This window comes from Myotis daubentonii, chromosome 3 (genome assembly GCF_963259705.1).
Source record: "Myotis daubentonii chromosome 3, mMyoDau2.1, whole genome shotgun sequence".
Taxonomy (NCBI): domain Eukaryota; kingdom Metazoa; phylum Chordata; class Mammalia; order Chiroptera; family Vespertilionidae; genus Myotis; species Myotis daubentonii.
This window is the reverse complement of record NC_081842.1, coordinates 122043592-122060127: the sequence shown is the minus strand read 5'-3', so window position 1 is coordinate 122060127 and position 16536 is coordinate 122043592. Positions and strand designations below refer to the sequence as shown.

The window sequence follows — 16536 nt, the reverse complement described above, 5'->3', positions numbered from 1 at the left end:
GTGTTCTGGTTAAATACCCAGAATGAAAAATGAAACAAACACTGAAATCTTTTACATTAGAAAGAGTTCTGTTTCTTTTTTCAGAGGAAGGGAGAAACCTTTCATTACTCAATATTACTTCCTTAGCACCTTTGAACAATATGAGGGTTCTGATTTGAAAAGCACCGTCTCTGTAGCAGAAGTTTTTAACCACTCTTCAAATCTGAAGCCATCAGTAGGCGCTAAAGACACAGCTCACAAATGAGAAAACACTTCTGACTAAATGCAAGTAGCTTCTCAACCAAGATCTACACATGCAGTGTATGTTATAATTATAGGGCTGGGATTCATTCATGTAGAAACCATGTATGTGGCAATGATTTATTTCCTGATGGCTCTGCCACTTGCTGGCAGGGGACGTGAGCCAGTTGTCACTGGGATGATGCCATCTGCATTGCTGGCTCACCAGTTCTAGGGAGTGGACAAAACAGGTATGGTCTGTGGTGTCAGGGCCCCACCAGAAGCATCATGTCTTGTCACTGCCAGCCTCGCCTGGCTCGAATGCCACCAACCAGATTTCCCAAATTTCCAGTCCCTTCCAAAGCTCTGGTCAAACGCGCCTGGTCACTGCACATGCCCCCAGATATACACAGCAGAAGAAGAACCTTGTTTCTGGAGATTCCACAGCCTCAGTTCCTACTTGATTCCTAGCACCAAAGGCCTGCCCAGAGCCAGAGCTCTTGTTTCACTGACTATAATTATTATTAACTAGGGGCCCAGTGCACAAATTCATGCACTTTGAAAGGAACTTGGGCCGCGAAGCTGCAGTGGGCACAGGGGCAGGTCTCAGCCCATCCTCTGTGTCCCTGCCTGACCCCTCCCACTGTGGCCCCTGGTCCCCTGTCTGCCGGCAGCCCTGCTCCTGCCACTGCCCCTCCCACGAACTGATGGCGCTGGTCCCACTTGCACCCACTGACGGCTGGCGCCAGCAGCAAGTGCGAGTGGGGCCGGCGTCATCAGCATGTATGAGCAGTGGCTGCTGCCCTGATTGCCCCTCAGGAGCAGAGGGAGGTGGAGAAGCCCTTAGGGATGATCAGGGCTGGCAGCTACCACTCGCCCCTGCTGACAGCGCCGAACGATCAGGACCGTCGCCAGGCACTGGCAGTGGGTGCAAGCAGCAGTTCCGGCGCCAGCGTCAGCAGTGGGTGTGAGTGGTGGCGCTGGTACCTGCAGCGGGTGCGAGAGGCAGCTACCAGCCCCAATAGCCCCTCAGGAACAGGGGGAGGTGGAGAAGCCTTGAGGGGTGATCGGGGCTGGCAGCTGCCGCTCGCACCTGCTGATGGTGCCGAGCGATTGGGGCCTGCTCTGGGCACCGGCAGTGGGTGCAAGCGGGGGCTCTGGCGCCGGAAGCAGGAGTGAGCGCTGGGCAGAACTGTGGTGTGCGGGAGCAAAGAATTTTCAGTAACCACCAGAGGCTCACCCTGATGACAGTGACTGGCGCCCGCCTTGGTCTGGCGCCTCTGCTCACCTGCTCCACCATCCCACCTTGGCCAACACCTGCCATGTTCCACGCACACCCGCTGATGGTCAGCACATGTCATAGCGACCGGTTGTTTGGTTTTCTGCCATTCGGTCTATTTGCATATTAGGGTTTTATATATATATATATATATATATATATATATATATATATATATATATATATATAAAATAACCCTAATACATATCCTCTTTATACATTAAGGGCTTCGCCAGGGCAGATACTGAGATTTACTTCTATTATCTCTTGCACCTACCCTTGGGCTGGTATGTAGTAGAAGCTCAAGAAATGAATAAATCATTAACTCCCTGCCTTCAATGTCTAGACCAGCCGTGGGCAAACTACAGCCCGTGGGCCGGATCCGGCCCATTTGAAATGAATAAAACTAAAAAAAAAAAAAGACCGTACCCTTTTATGTAATGATGTTTACTTTGAATTTATATTAGTTCACACAAACACTCCATCCATGCTTTTGTTCCGGCCCTCTGGTCCAGTTTAAGAACCCATTGTGGCCCTCGAGTCAAAAAGTTTTCCCACCCCTGGCTCTAGACAAAAGACTCAACAGTGTGAGAAGGCACTTGAGGCAATAATAAAAAACAAAAATATTGCTACTTAAAAGTAAAGAAGAATAAAACTTGGTGGTGGTGGTAGTCTGGGGAAACATACTTTCATACACTGTTAATCAAGACACAAATGGTACAACCCTTTCCCAAGCTGATGTGGCAACATCTACCAATACTGCTGGCAAAGTCAGGGGCACCAGAGAACCACGGCAGGGAAGCACACTGGAAAACCCGAGAGAAGGTCCAGGTTTCCACAAAGCCATACACCAGCTGTGGGATCAAGAACAAGTCCCTGCACATCTCTGAACTTCAGCTTCCTGCTCGCAGCGATGGGATCAAGTCGGTCATCTCCAGGACCCTGTGCAGCAGGCATGAAAATGGGAGCCAGAGCTCTTCAGCATCTCCTGTTAGTTTTAGGGCTGACTCAAGTGAGTATGAAGGTGCCCAAGTTTCTAAGAGTCTTCATTCCAGAAGATCTATTCCTCAGATAATCTTCGGAAGAGATAATAATTGAAGCCTCAGACCTCTTCCCCTTAGCTGACCATCTGGCTTCCTGGTTCAGAGGATGAAGAACTTTATCTCATCCAGCACAGAAACACCAGAGATAAGTTGCTGCACTCCAGGACCAGGGTCAGGCCCAGCCGCTCTAGAGGTCGAGAACTGCGTCTTTCATTTTCTTCCACATATCAGGTTGCTAGGAAGAGTGGGAGACCCTGCTAATGCCATGTTGGAAACCCCCCAATTATCCAAATAATGAAAAATCAGATCTAATCTAACTAAAATCAACCAAGTTCTTTAGAGTCTTTCCTAAATAAAATCAATAAGTGCATAATAACTAAGGATGTCGTCAGCATATTCATGAGTTCTTTCATGGTGGGTTTACTTTATTTTTTATTTTTATTTTTTTTAATATTTTTTATTGATTAAGATATTACATATGTGTACCCTCTACCCCCCCCCCCCCCCGCTCATCCCCCTCAACCCCCCGTTGTCCGTGTCCATTGGTTAGGCCTATATGCTTGCATATAAGTCCTTTGGTTGATCTTTCCCCCTTACCCCTACCCTCCCCTCCAAGACCCGACAGTCCAATCAATGCCTCTCCGTCTCTGGATCAGTCCTTGTTCATCAGTTTATGTTGTTCATTATATTCCACAAATGAGTGAGATCCTGTGGTATTTATCCGCTCTCCAGTTCCATCCATGCTGTGGCAAATGGTAAGAGTTCCTTTTTCTTCTTCCTCTTCTTAAAGAATACCTTTCAGCATTTCATATAATGCTGGTTTGGTGGTGATGAACTCCTTTAGCTTTTTCTTATCCAAGAAGCTCTTTATCTGACCTTCCATTCTAAATGATAGCTTTGCTGGATAAAGTAATCTTGGTTGCAGGTTCTTGCTATTCATCTCTTTGAATATTTCTTGCCACTCTCTTCTGGCCTGCGTGGTTTCTGTTGAGAAATCAGCTGACAGTCGAATGGGTACTCCCTTGTAGGTAACTGACTGTCTTTCTCTTGCTGCTTTTAAGATTCTCTCTTTATCTTTTGCTCTTGGCATTTTAATTATGATGTGTCTTGGTGTGGTCCTCTTTGGATTCCTTTTGTTTGGGGTTCTCTGCGCTTCCTGGACTTGTAAGTCCATTTCTTTCACCAGGTAGGGGAATTTTCTGTCATTATTTCTTCAAAAAGGTTTTCAATATCTTGCCCTCTCTCTCCTTCTGGTACCCCTATAATTCTGATGTTGGTACGCTTGAAGTTGTCCCAGAGGTTCCTTACACTATCTTCATATTTTTGGAATCTCTTTTCTTTTTTCTTTTTCGGTTGGGTATTTTTTGTTTCTTTGTATTTCAAATCTTTGACTTGATTCTTGGGATCCTCTTGTCTGCTGTTGGATCTCTGTAAATTATTCTTTATTTCAGTCAGTGTATGCTTAATTTCTAATTGGTCCTTTTTCATGTCCTCCATGGTCTCACTATACTCCTTGAGGGACTCATTAAATTTATCGGTGGTTTCCATAAAATTCTTGAAAAACCTTATAAACGTGGCCTTGAACTCTATATCCAGTCGTTTGCTTTCCTCCGTTTCTGCCATTTGTGACCTTTTTCTTTGTCTCCGCATTTTGGCTGCTTCCCTGTGTTGATAGAGTGGCCCTGCGTGCCAGGTGTCCTGTAGGGCCCAGTGGCTCAGCCTCCCCAGTTACCTGGGGTAGACACTCTTGGTGCACTCTTGGTGCCTTGGTTGTTGTAGGATCACTGGGAGGAATTGACCTCCAGGCCAATTGGCTGTGGGAATCAGCTGTGTCTGAAGTGGGAGAATGGTCCCCCTCTGACCACTGGGTGCAGTGGCTCCTGGATCTAAGGAGGTGCTAATTCAGCCCCTGCCTGAGGCCACACAGCAGGAGCCACGAAGAGGCTCAGCTGTGAAGCAATGCAAGCCGCTGCGGGGCCTTGGGCCTTCTCTTGGAAGTTCCGGGTCTGCCTGGCTGGGCTGTAGTTAGGTACATTCACATGAAAAAGCCTCTGCCCCAGCCTGGGTGGGGCGGGGTCTCAGGGAGTCAAAGGGCGGTGAAAGCAGCTATGGTGATTCTCCGCGTCTCAGTGTCCCGGTAAGGCTGCAAGCACCTCCGAGGGAAAGCCGCCCTCAAGTTCGCCCACTGCCGCCTGACAGACCAGCCTTTCCCCGTATGAGCCCTGGGTCCCCAGAGACCCGCTGGAACCGGAGTTCAGAGCAGTCAGGAGCTTGTGATTCAAAAAGACAGCCGCGTCCTCAGGCGCCACCCCCTTGCCGCGCGCGCGAGCCACCGCTGTACCTCTGCACTTCACCTACGCAGCTCCCCTGGCTCTCAGCGTGCCCCTCTTTTCTTCTAGTTGTAGAAATTACACTCAGCCAGCCTTCCTGTTGTTCTGGACGATGTTTGCTCTGACCCTTGCGGTATTCTTCAATTGTTGTGTGAGGCGACAATTTCCCAGTGTTTATCTATGCCGCCATCTTAGTTTCTCCCGTTTATAGTACCGTTATTGACCAGGTATTGCAACAGATTACACCTAAGAGGCTACAACAAGCACAAAAAGTGTGCAATCTTCCATTTTGCCTACCTATCTCTTCTATACCAAGATGTCACAAAAACCCATTCTCTGGCAGCTTCCATTAATAACAAGATCAGGTTTGGCACCACCTCTTCTAGTCCTCTTGGCTACTTAAGTGTTTGAGCATTCCTCTGAACACCCACTTGCCCTGGAGACTCGCCCAGACTCGTGGGGCCACAGGCACTTTCCAAGGTCCTCCTGACTCTGGATCCCCATGACCGTATTCAGCAGAACATAGTTCCACAGATGGTATCAGGTCCCTGTTCAGATAGACTGGCTACTGTGTACCTTCAGTGCAGAACCTGGGACCGTTTTTCTGTTCACACAACCGTGAATCTTCCAGAGGGGTGTTAAATTCCCTAAACTTATTTATTTTTTGCAAAGCATCACATTCCAGGCCTAATGTCTGACAGCCTATCCTTTGACCAGACCTCTTCAGGAAGCCCCTGACTTCTGTTTTAGAAACCTTGCTGAACAATATGACTGCCCTTTCTCACTTAGAACAGACCTAAAGATTCAAAAAATCCATTGCTAATTGATGCTAAGCATCCAGTGTTTTAAACCCACTCAGATATTTGTTGGAAATGAGCCAAAGTGCACTGCCCAATCCACAGACAGCTACACAACAGCAGGACTCACGGAACTCCTGCGTGGAAGCAACAGAGCTGAAACCTTTCTATTTTAGATAGTAACTACCTCCCTCTTCCAGCCCTGCCTCAGACTAGTGCTACCCAGAGTAAGTCAGGGATCACAAGATAAACATGCATGGCTTTGAAGCTCTTAGAAAATGAAGCAGGTCCAGCTCCTTTCTCTCTCATTCTTTCCCCTCCACTCTATTAGGGCCCCTCATCAGGCTGGGAGAAACTCACAGCAGCTGCTCGGCCCTGCATACAATCTGCCCTTTCACCTTCATCTCTGTTCTTATTTCACTCTGGGGATCAGGACCAGTAAAACATAGGGCTGCTCAAGAATCAAATCTAGCCCTAACCGGTTTGGCTCAGTGGATAGAGCATTGGCCTGTGGACTGAAGGGTCCCAGGCTCAATTCCAGTCAAGGGCATGTGCCTTGGTTGCAGGTGCATCTCCAGAAGGGGGTGTGCAAGAGGCAGCTGATCTGTGTTTCTCTCTCATCTTGATGTTTCTAACTCTCTATCCTTCTCCCTTCCTCTCTGTAAAAAATCAATAAAATATATTTTTTTTAAAAAGAATCAAATCTATCTATTAATTCCCTACCTACTCCAAACAAGTTAATATCCCTGAGCTAGCCCAGGCTGGTGAAGAGTGTGGCTTCTGGAACAAGAGCTGTAATTTAAGACAGAAGCTGCCATGGGCATCAGGCAGGGGCTAACCAAAGGTCTGAACCGTCTGATCCCTGCCCGGTGAATCTCTATTCGAATAACTTAATGTGAGCATGTTAGTTCAATTGTTACATCAGAGAGGCTATTGTTCTATTTTTTTTATGAATGTATTCATGAATTACTTGTGAAGTTAGACTGAGACATGTAGGGACTAAAAAGAAATATGCAGTATATTATTGATGGGAACACAGTTGTCCACAGCTCTGAGGGTTTTAGGCAAACAGTGGTCTCTACACTGGGCTACAATCCCACCTGTTTCACTTTTTAGCCCTTCATTTCCCTGTGTGTAAAATGAGAGGTTGGGCAGATTGGGGCTGAAGCTCCTTTACTTCTAACACTTGCAGATCTTGTATCTAGTAGGAGCTACAATGGGCAGGTCAAGGGCCATGTTCATACAGGACAAGGACAACGTGCTCCGCTAAATGGAGTATCAAGTCAGGAGGAGGGGTTGGAGGGTGAGGAGTAAAGGACATCTATGTCATTCATTAAATAAAGGGAACCTCAAGTCTCATGTTATGATTTAAGAGGAAATCAATCATGACCGTTTATGTTTAACTTATGATGGTGGCCATATCCTGGCTATGCTTCAAATACAAACTGTCATTCATAGATGAAAAAATGGAACTGTTATGTTCCCCCAAAATGGTGTGCTATTGTTGTTGTGTTTTTCAATGAAATCTTACTGCAACACAAATTATAGCACCTTAACAAGAAGTAAGAGCTGAAACAGAAGTGCCAGTTCACAGATCTCAAGAAATGGTCCAAGCTGCTTACCATCTACAGTTCTCTGTACATTTGACAGAATCACTTCTTCCTCCATGTCCTCATTTGTTTTACACTAACTCTAATCTGGCAGCTCTAATGGCTAAGGAAAATAGATTAACAATAAAAGTGTATGATCTATTCTTGTATAATATGAATTTAAATGAAAACAACTTGAACTAGGATTATTTCTTTCAGAACAAATCACCCCATTTTCTCCAAAACCCTACCCTACAACAGAAAAACACAATACACATTACAACCACACATGCATTATTTTCCTAAAAAGGGGTAACTTGGGCTCTGCCAAGGCTAATGGAGAGAAACAGATTTGGCTCCTGGACAACAGCTCAAACAGTCAGTCCATTGGGGTAACATTGAAGATGGTTTTGGAATTAATGTACAGGCAGACACACCTTGTTTACTTGAAAACCGAATACACAGCAGCTTCTACACTGACAGCCTCTGTACCAGAGGAGCTTTCGAAAATCTCCAGTGATGACTTATCTTTTATTCCCAGATGCAAATGGTACATAATTGAGCTTAAGTGAGGAAAAAACAACAACTAGGAAATGAGCAGCCCAGATTCTTTTGGATTCTAAAACTGGAGATAATTTTGAAAGGAATGGAATGGGTCTGAAATGTCCTTAAAACCCAGAGGGAAATCAGTACAGCATCAGCTTATCTTTGGTACATAGTCAAGAAAGCCAAGCCCGCAATGTAGCAGGAGACAATGGGAACAACACACCCTCCACATTCCATAGGCAGGTTGTGGATGTAAGTCCCCGGAGCACAACAGCAACCACAGGAGCGCACGAGTGTACCTTGCACCTCAGCACACGCTCTTACCTCTAACATGGGTCTGGCACTATCATGGACAGATAGGATGTGGGTCACCTTGTTCCTGCTCAACTGTTCTGCATCTCTGGCATCTGTCACAAAAGAAAGAGATGGGCATGTCATTACTCTCTGCAAGCGATTCCTCCTCAAGTCTAGCCAGAAAATGCCACCAAAATGATTTACATCTTTCTTTCCTGAAGCTTCCTAATTGACCATACCCCAAATAATCTAGGTCTAGGGAACAGAGGGCTTTCTCTTTTATGTGTTTTGCAGATAACTATGTTTATTTCTGACTGGCACATCTTTTGAGCTGAAGATGGAAAGGTAATAAGATCGATAAACACTGTGATCATGATTACTGTTGTTTAAAGGAAGTGAACCCATGCGATCATTTTGTAGGTGATAATTGTCAAATTGTAGACCCAATAAAACACATAATACTAAAGATATTTAAAATGTATTAAAAGTATCTTTTAATGATTAATAATCCAAGTTAAAATTAAGCACAAAAGACCACTACTGTGTAAAAAAATAGGAATCTGCCAGAGATGACCCTGCCTTGATGTCAAAAGTAGGAATGGGTCCAGACATGCAGACAAGACTGTGGTTTACACAGATTCACTTTAAGGCAAAAGTAAAAATGGAACACTTTCTAGAAATGCTAAACAGAACTGTCCCTAAGTTATGAGTTGGCTATTAAATTATCTGCATATGAAACTAAGGAGACACCCATTACATTACTTTCCAATGTAGAATAAAGACTGCATGAATTTCACCACGTTGGAACCCATCTCTAATTTATAAGACAGGGTCCAGCAAGAAATAAGGTGGTCACTTATCCCTGTCCTGGCCTGGGCTGAGCTTTTTAAAATGATAGAGGGTAAAACAGACCGAAAATTAACTGTTCAATTATCATGTTTCTGGAGGATATTTAATGACATGGGAAAATGCTCAGGATATAATGTTAAACAGAGGGTAAAACAGGTACAAAACTATTAATACAATATAAATAAAATTTGTAAAAACACATAAAGACAGACACACCCAGGTGGGTAAAACTGCTATAAAGAATTAGCCCCAAAAGTGGTCACCTTTAAGAGAGGTAATTAGAAGAGTTCATTTTTTTCTTTTTTATATATTTTCTAAAAGTTTAACATGCTTATGAACTATCTGGGCGAGGCGGGGGGGGGGGGGGCTTGTTAAAAAGGCAGATTCCTGGGCTCCAACTTAATTCAAGGTCTAAGACAGGGCTGAGGAAAATGCATTTCTAATGAGTCTTGATGATGGAACAAAACCTAAGAATACTGTTGTAAATATTCTGCAATGAGCACTCTTAAAAGAAGAAAAAACTTTAAAAGTAATATTTAAATATTGATTTTGAGACTCTCTTCACTGTTCTAGCCATCTCAAGTTTCAAATTCAGATATGCACAGCAGCCATCTCCCTCACACACACAGGACTCCATTCTGACCCTCCCCACCCAGCCATCAATCACCAAGGTGCAGCCCTCAGTGAGCTCTGAATTAGGCAGGAACTGGAATCATTTGGGACCCACAGGCCGCCAGCCTCCACATTCTCACCAAAATGTGATTTTTCCAGTCATCACTAATGCATTTGTGAATTTACAAGTGAAACAAGAGCAACTAGAGCATCTAGTGTTCACGGAGGAGACAGACAGAAAGGCAGGGGAGGTGGGTTCTTTAAGGCAAGCTCAGGACACTAGCGGACAGGAGCTTCCAGATTCTGATCCTGTCTAGGATTTGGATTTATTGGTGAATATTTGTTTAAGTGTAGTTTTTGTCTTTTTAAAAACAGCTTTACTGGGATCATCAATGTGCCATAAAATTCACCCTTTTAAAGTGTACAACTCAAGGGTTTTAGCATATGTAGAGTTTTTTAACCATCACCACAATCTAACTTTAGAATATTTTCATCACCCCATAAATATGCTTTTGTAACACAAGTTAAGATGAACAATAAAAAAAAAGTGGTTTGGGAATAAGATTACACATATGTGCATACAGAAGACCACTCAATACCACAAATAAGACACTGACTCCAAAGAAAATGGCAGTTCCTGGTGGACCATGCTTCTTTTGCTCTGTGCTTTTTGTTACCTTAAAGCAACACTCACACTGTGGGGTTACCCTTTCCCTAAGCACAGGCTATGCCCATCAACTTGAGAGTGCACAAAATTGTTCATCAAAGCTACTGATGACACTGGACCTTTTATTCCTCAGGACTCCATATTGTTGATGGTTCTGGATGGCTGCCTACAACTACGGAATGAGCTACGAATGCAGCTATGAGACTCTGGCCAGGGGGTTTTCAGCTCACTGACATGCACAGGCGTAGCCTGGAGGTGTAGGACTCAGTCCTGTGCTGCTCAAACCGGGGCCTGTCAAGCAGAAGCCAGGCATCTCCCGGAAGCATGCTGGAAATGCAGGCTCCCAGGCCCCCTACACACCTGTACAGTCACAGCCTACACTGAAGTAAGAACTCCAGAAGGAAGGATGTGTGCACTTTACACAGGGCCCCTGCCTCACTGCAGTATGTTGGTGCCATTTCTAAGCTAGAAAACAATTCACAGACACTTGCATCACAAACACAGTAAGTCGGTATTAATAAAATCAATGGGAAGATTACAGTTTAGAATTCAAATGGGAAAAAGTCTACAGGAAAATTTGCTGACAATGGTTATCTCAGGATAGGAGGTTTTGGGAATTTTTCACTCTAACATTTCCATCATGTTTGGGTTTTATTTTATTTTTTATTTTGTTGATTTGAGAGAGAGAGAGAGACCAAGATGGAGAGAGAGGAAGGGGAGAAAAGAGAGAGAGAGAGAAATATCAATTTCTTGTTCCACTTATTTATGCACTCATTGATTGCATCTTATATGTGCCTTGATGAGGATTGAACCCACTACCTTGGCATTTTGGATAATGCTCTAACCAAATGAGCTATCCAGCCAGGGCTCATGTTTGGATTTTTAAATTTTAACTGATAAGTCTACATTTTTTTATAATGAAGACAAAAATTTAAAAACACTGTTCACAAGATTCAATAGAACTCACATTAATAAGTAAAATGAACAGACAGCCCCTTATAGGTGAAAAGCAGCTAACCATGTTCATATCCTCTCTCTGCCAACATCTCCTTTGGCTCTGGACTCCTTGTCGCCTGTCTCCCTTTACCCTCCCCATCTCCAACACTCCTCCCTCCCACCGGGTCTGCTTTAGCGGGCCTTCTGAAGAGGAACTGTCACCTTCACACAATGGGGGCACTAAAACAGAAACACCCAACATATTCTTCTCCTCTGCTACTGAATATTCCCTGCCTCACCAGGAGGAAGACTCCACCCATTACTGGGTGGACCTCATGGAGGGAGCAGGTGGATTCCTATAAGATGCTGTCCTAAAGGGCAAAGTGACAGCCACATGCTTCCTCAGGAAGGAAAGTTAGCATTCTATACTGACACAGAAGATGGACAGGGGTAAAAAGTCACAGGATGTGGGAGATGCCAGAATGGCTATGGGAAATAAGCTAGTCCAACAAAGTCAAGCAGAATTTCTTCTGAATAAAACTAACAAAAATATATTCAAAGAAGCATTAGGAATTAACACTAGCAACACACGTGCTCAAGAAAAACATACACTTGGGAGGAAAGAACCTCTTTAGCAATGTCTTTCTAATACTCAAACACCTGCTGCACTGTTTGTGAACTCAAAATGATGGCCTTGCAGGATGAGGGGGGCAGGAGGGGAGAAGGAAGGACTCTGCTATAGAGAGACCAAATCCCTTCTGCTCTGACACCAAAGCCCAAGCCATATTCAAAGTTATTTCCAAAACAACTTCTGTCTCCCAAGCTGAGAATCTGCTGAGTGATGAGCAAGAGATTCCAATCCATTTGCGGTTATACTTCACATTGTAAAACTGAAAGACTTCTAGTTACAAATTACTACGCACTGTAATAACTTCCAGTTATAAATTGTTAGTGGGTTCAACCTTTAAGTAGATCTATTTGCAACCTGGATTGGGGAACAAAATGGGGCAGTTTCTACCTTTTCCCTTCTCTACCAATCCTGAGCTTGGTCCTGAGTTTGGGCAAGTTTTTCTGTACTACACTTTTCTCACCTATATTGTAGGAAAATGGCAAGAATACCACCTCAAAGGGTTGCTGGAAGTACTAAATGATATAAAATGCTGAGAACAGTGCTTGGCTGGTATGTGGTAAATGGTATTGTTGTCACCATTATTATCATCATCATGACCAGATAAGTCCAAAGGTTGTGGTATGGGCTTCAGTCTCCATCACATCTGTATGTTTCCAAATGCACAGTTACTTCAAAGAGATCTGATTCCCAGCTCTCGCTTTGTGCTCCACACTCAGCTCCACTGCAGGGACCCATCAGAAGCTCACCATCTCAGTCTGGTTGTTCAGACAGGAACCACAGCAGTTCTTACTGAACAAAAGCTCTGACACTGCAGACAAGTGCCCACGCACATCACCTGCACACATACAGCCCAGGTTTGTTTCCTACTTTTCTAGATTTTTGTGGACATCTTCAAACAATGAGGGCTTCCTGTGTCTGCTGACATCCACTTTTGCACTTGCTAAAATGTGAGGAAGCAGCTAATCCCACCCTCTTGGCCTAGATGGAGCCGATCTTTGAATTTCTACTCTCTGCCTCATTGTGTCTGGGCAGGGCCAGCTGCCAGTTACAGGTTTCTCAAATGAGAGGCTCTCACCAAAGACTGGGATCCAGAAGCCGGGTTTGTCCGTGGTTTTTCTCTAGGTGGAGAAATCACCAGGTGCGAGAAAATTGTTTGTAAATCATCGCAAAGTTAAAAAGAAAAAAAAAAGGAAGTTGCAGAGGATTCTACTGGAAGGAAGGAAGGAAGGGAGGAAGGAAGGAAGGAAGGAAGGAAGGAAGGAAGGAAGGAAGGAAGGAAGGAAGGAAGGAAGGAAGGAAGGAAGGAAGGAAAGAAGGGGAGGGGAGGGGAGGGGCAATAGCAGGTGGGGAGGAAGTAGTACAGAAGAGTATTAGCCATGGGATGGAGGAGACAATGGCTGCCAGGACTAAGACCTGAGGAGTGGTGCTGATCCATACACACTGAAAAATAAAGATCTCTCAGAGAGTAAAAAGGAATTCCATTAAATTTTCTTTAAACATTTCTATACTGGTAGTTGGGGGTAGTAGACAGACATTATTTATAATTTAAAAAGAGAAAAAAAATGACTAAATGAAATGTCATGCTAAAGCACAGATGGCAGTTGGACACAGTGGCCTGGAGAAGCCACAATCCTTTCACCTCGAGCTCCACACTTGCTGTGTAATCTCATCAGCACCTACTGCGCGCCTGGCATGGAGTGGGTGCTAGGAACAGCTATATCCTTCCCACAGCAGCCTACAGGAGGTGTATAGTTCCCATTTCCAGACAAGGAGGATGAGGAGGGCCTGCCCCTAGTGGAACTGCTATGTACTAGGCATGAAATGGGTGCTTCTGCTGTACTGTCTGGCTTGGCCCTCACCACAGCCCCAGGGCCAAGGTTATCATCCCCTCTCACACAGAGGTTGCTTAAAGTGTCAAGGGCAAACATCTGGCTCATGGGCTGTGGGGTAGCTGAATTCCAAGACAAGATCAATTCTATAGGACCTGTTCCCCTGCTCAGTACATGCTCTGAGGTCCAGGATACTTATCCACATCAGGCTCCTAGCACAGTGCCTTGCACAATGGGCATTTGCAACAAGTGTGTGGAATAAATGAGTAAAGTCACAGGCAACTATATGGACACAACACTTCTTCCCAGCTTCTTGTGGCGATAAGCCTGACACTTGAGTGTTTAAGAAATGCTTGGTGAATTAATATGTGAATAAAACACAACCGCATACTAATGTTAGAATAGCTGAAGGCAACAACAAAGCATCACCGCCTGAACAAAGACAGTGTGGTTGCTGCAGAACTCTCTAATGGGTGAAACCCACAAAGCAAGAAACCTGGAACCATGAAGGGTTCCTATGTCACTGAATATTCAGAAAATAGGTACAGATTTTAGTACAAAAAGAGTGTTAAATCTTTCCTTAAAGTTATGAATAATGTCCCTTTATAAGAAAGTAACCTTCTATGTGTAAGGATAAAACTCTCACAAACTATTGGCAGAAGTATTTAATTTGGTTGGTATTTATTACAATTTTTAATTTGTAAACACTTAACTTAATAATTCTATTTCTAGGAATTTATCCTAAACTTTGTTTCAAACTCGAAGACATTCTTTCTACCCATGAAAGCAGTTAATAATAACTCACTAAATAAATCCCTGAAGATACTGGCTCTATAAAGGATTCCAGCTTTCCTGAACAACTCCCTACCACTTGGTGCTTTTCCCAAACTACAAATCTCACTGATTTAGGAACTCCAGTACTATTTTTAGTGAGTTCTAGTAGCAATTAGCAGCTAGCTGTCAGCTTCCTGTGCTTAATTCTCTTTGAGGAAACTAGCAAAGCTGGGAGCTTTCTGGGAAAAAGAGGAACAAATATTATGCAGAGAAATCATACAGGTTTTTATAATCAACTTGATTCTGAACTCACGAATTTAGGCAACAACCAGAAACTGACAGCAGTGTGTGCTGGCCTGCTTGAGGAGGGTGGAGTCTCAGATCCCATGATGAAGGTTGGCTCTCAGCCCAACAAGGCTGGCTGGTTTCTGCAGGTTTCCTCTGTGTATTCTCCCCTATTGAGCACACCCTGTCTCCATGCTCAGGAACCAGTTTTCACTAAATTCACTCAGTGTCACATAGCATGGGTACCTCCTTGGAAATCAAAAGTCTGCTTGCCATCCACTTGGCTCCTTGGGTTTCTACTCACCTCTGTGACCACAGAACACTTTGAGACAGATAAGCTAAAAATAAAAAGTCAACAACTCACAGCAAATCAAACACATATTGAATAAGCTGCAGAAAAATGTGTAAAAAGAAAAGTCAATACAAGATGAGAATAATCTGCTAAAGATAAAATTGCCTCTTATCTTTTCCAGGTGATTAAAAAAACAGGTTTCTGAAAATTTATTAATAACTAGAAAAAAGTGATAAAAATTATAAATAAATTATATGGCTGCTAAATGTGTCCTTCAGCCAGCTGCTTTAGATCATGTTCGAACATGTGTACAGAATTAAAATGAAGGTCAGAGGTCCAATTGGAACCTGCAAGCTCATACCACTCAGTCAACACTGGCCAAGAGGTCTGGCATGAGGATGAGGGTCCAGTCCACAAGGGGTCTAGCACAAGTGGTGGCCACCTCCAGACCAGACTTTGAATAAACCAAGTTTACGCCTTGGTTCGATCATAGGTGAGAAGGCTAAAGTGACCTCTTAAAAAGCAAACTTCCCTTTGGGTGGAAGCAACCCAAATGTACATCAACAGATGAATGAATAAACAAAATGTGGTATATACATAAAATGGAATATTATTCAGCCTTAAAAAGAAAGACAATTCTGACACATGCTACAGTATGGATGCACCTTAAGGACATTATGCCAAGTGAAACCAGCCAGACACAAAAGGACAAATACTGCATGATTCCACTCATGTGAGGCCCCTAGAGTAGTCAGATTCATAGACAAAGAGTAGCATGGTGGTTACCAAAGGCTGAGGTGGGGATAAGGAGGTAGTATCTAATGGGTACTATCATTAGTACTAAGTGGGTATTAAAAGTACTAACTTCCGGTTGGGGAAATCAACGGGTTCTGGAGAAGGATGGTGGTGAGGGTTATAAGCAATGTGAATGTAGTTAATGCCACTGAACTGTACACTTACAAATAGTTAAAATGGCATATTTTACATTATACATATTTTACCACAATAATACAAAAGAAAAGAGAACTCACCTTTGAAGTTGCCAATATACAGGCCAGGCAGGATCTAAGGAAGAGACACAGACCAGATGTGAGTGTTAGGGACCTAAAACTGACAGTGTTTTGCGTATAGAGGCTAACTGTCAGCAGAGTAGCTGGAGCACAGCTCAGGCTTGTCACCTGCCACATTCACTCCCAGCACCTCCCTAGATGGACAGCACGCACATGTGAGCATCCCTGTCTCCAGGCTCTTGCCTTCCCATGGCCAATAGTAAGCCTGCCCAAATAACCTACTGATGGTTGCATGTTGGTGCCCACTGACTTGTGGAACTTGAAAGACCAGGATTCTCCATGACTCTTCCTTTTACATACACCCTCCACCACCCTCTACACCTGCTGCACATGCAAGGCTTCTCTCACAGCTCTAGCAAACCTGCCCTCTGCTGTCTGAGGCCTTTGTGCATGCTGCTCCCACTGTTAGGCAGCTATGTCTCATGCCCAAAGGAGGCCTGTCCTGATCCCCAAGTCTGGAGTAGACCCTTGCTTCAGTGCCCACAGTCTGCTGT

At 44.1% G+C, this 16536-nt stretch overlaps 1 protein-coding gene across 7 annotated transcripts in view; it reads right to left on the bottom strand.

Moving 5' to 3' along the window:
- Positions 1-16536, bottom strand: part of DUSP22 (dual specificity phosphatase 22) — a 61022-nt gene that overhangs the window by 33020 nt on the left and 11466 nt on the right. For 6 of the 7 annotated variants that reach the window (XM_059688394.1, XM_059688393.1, XM_059688392.1 and 3 more), the window contains 2 exons: positions 16004-16037; positions 8128-8210 (listed from right to left, as the gene is read on the bottom strand). In XM_059688394.1, coding sequence (XP_059544377.1) covers positions 8128-8136 — 9 coding nt within the window. In that variant the 5' untranslated portion in view covers positions 8137-8210; positions 16004-16037. Of the gene's footprint in view, positions 1-8127; positions 8211-16003; positions 16038-16536 lie in introns of those variants that run through there. The other variant, XM_059688399.1, reaches the window with a different exon arrangement.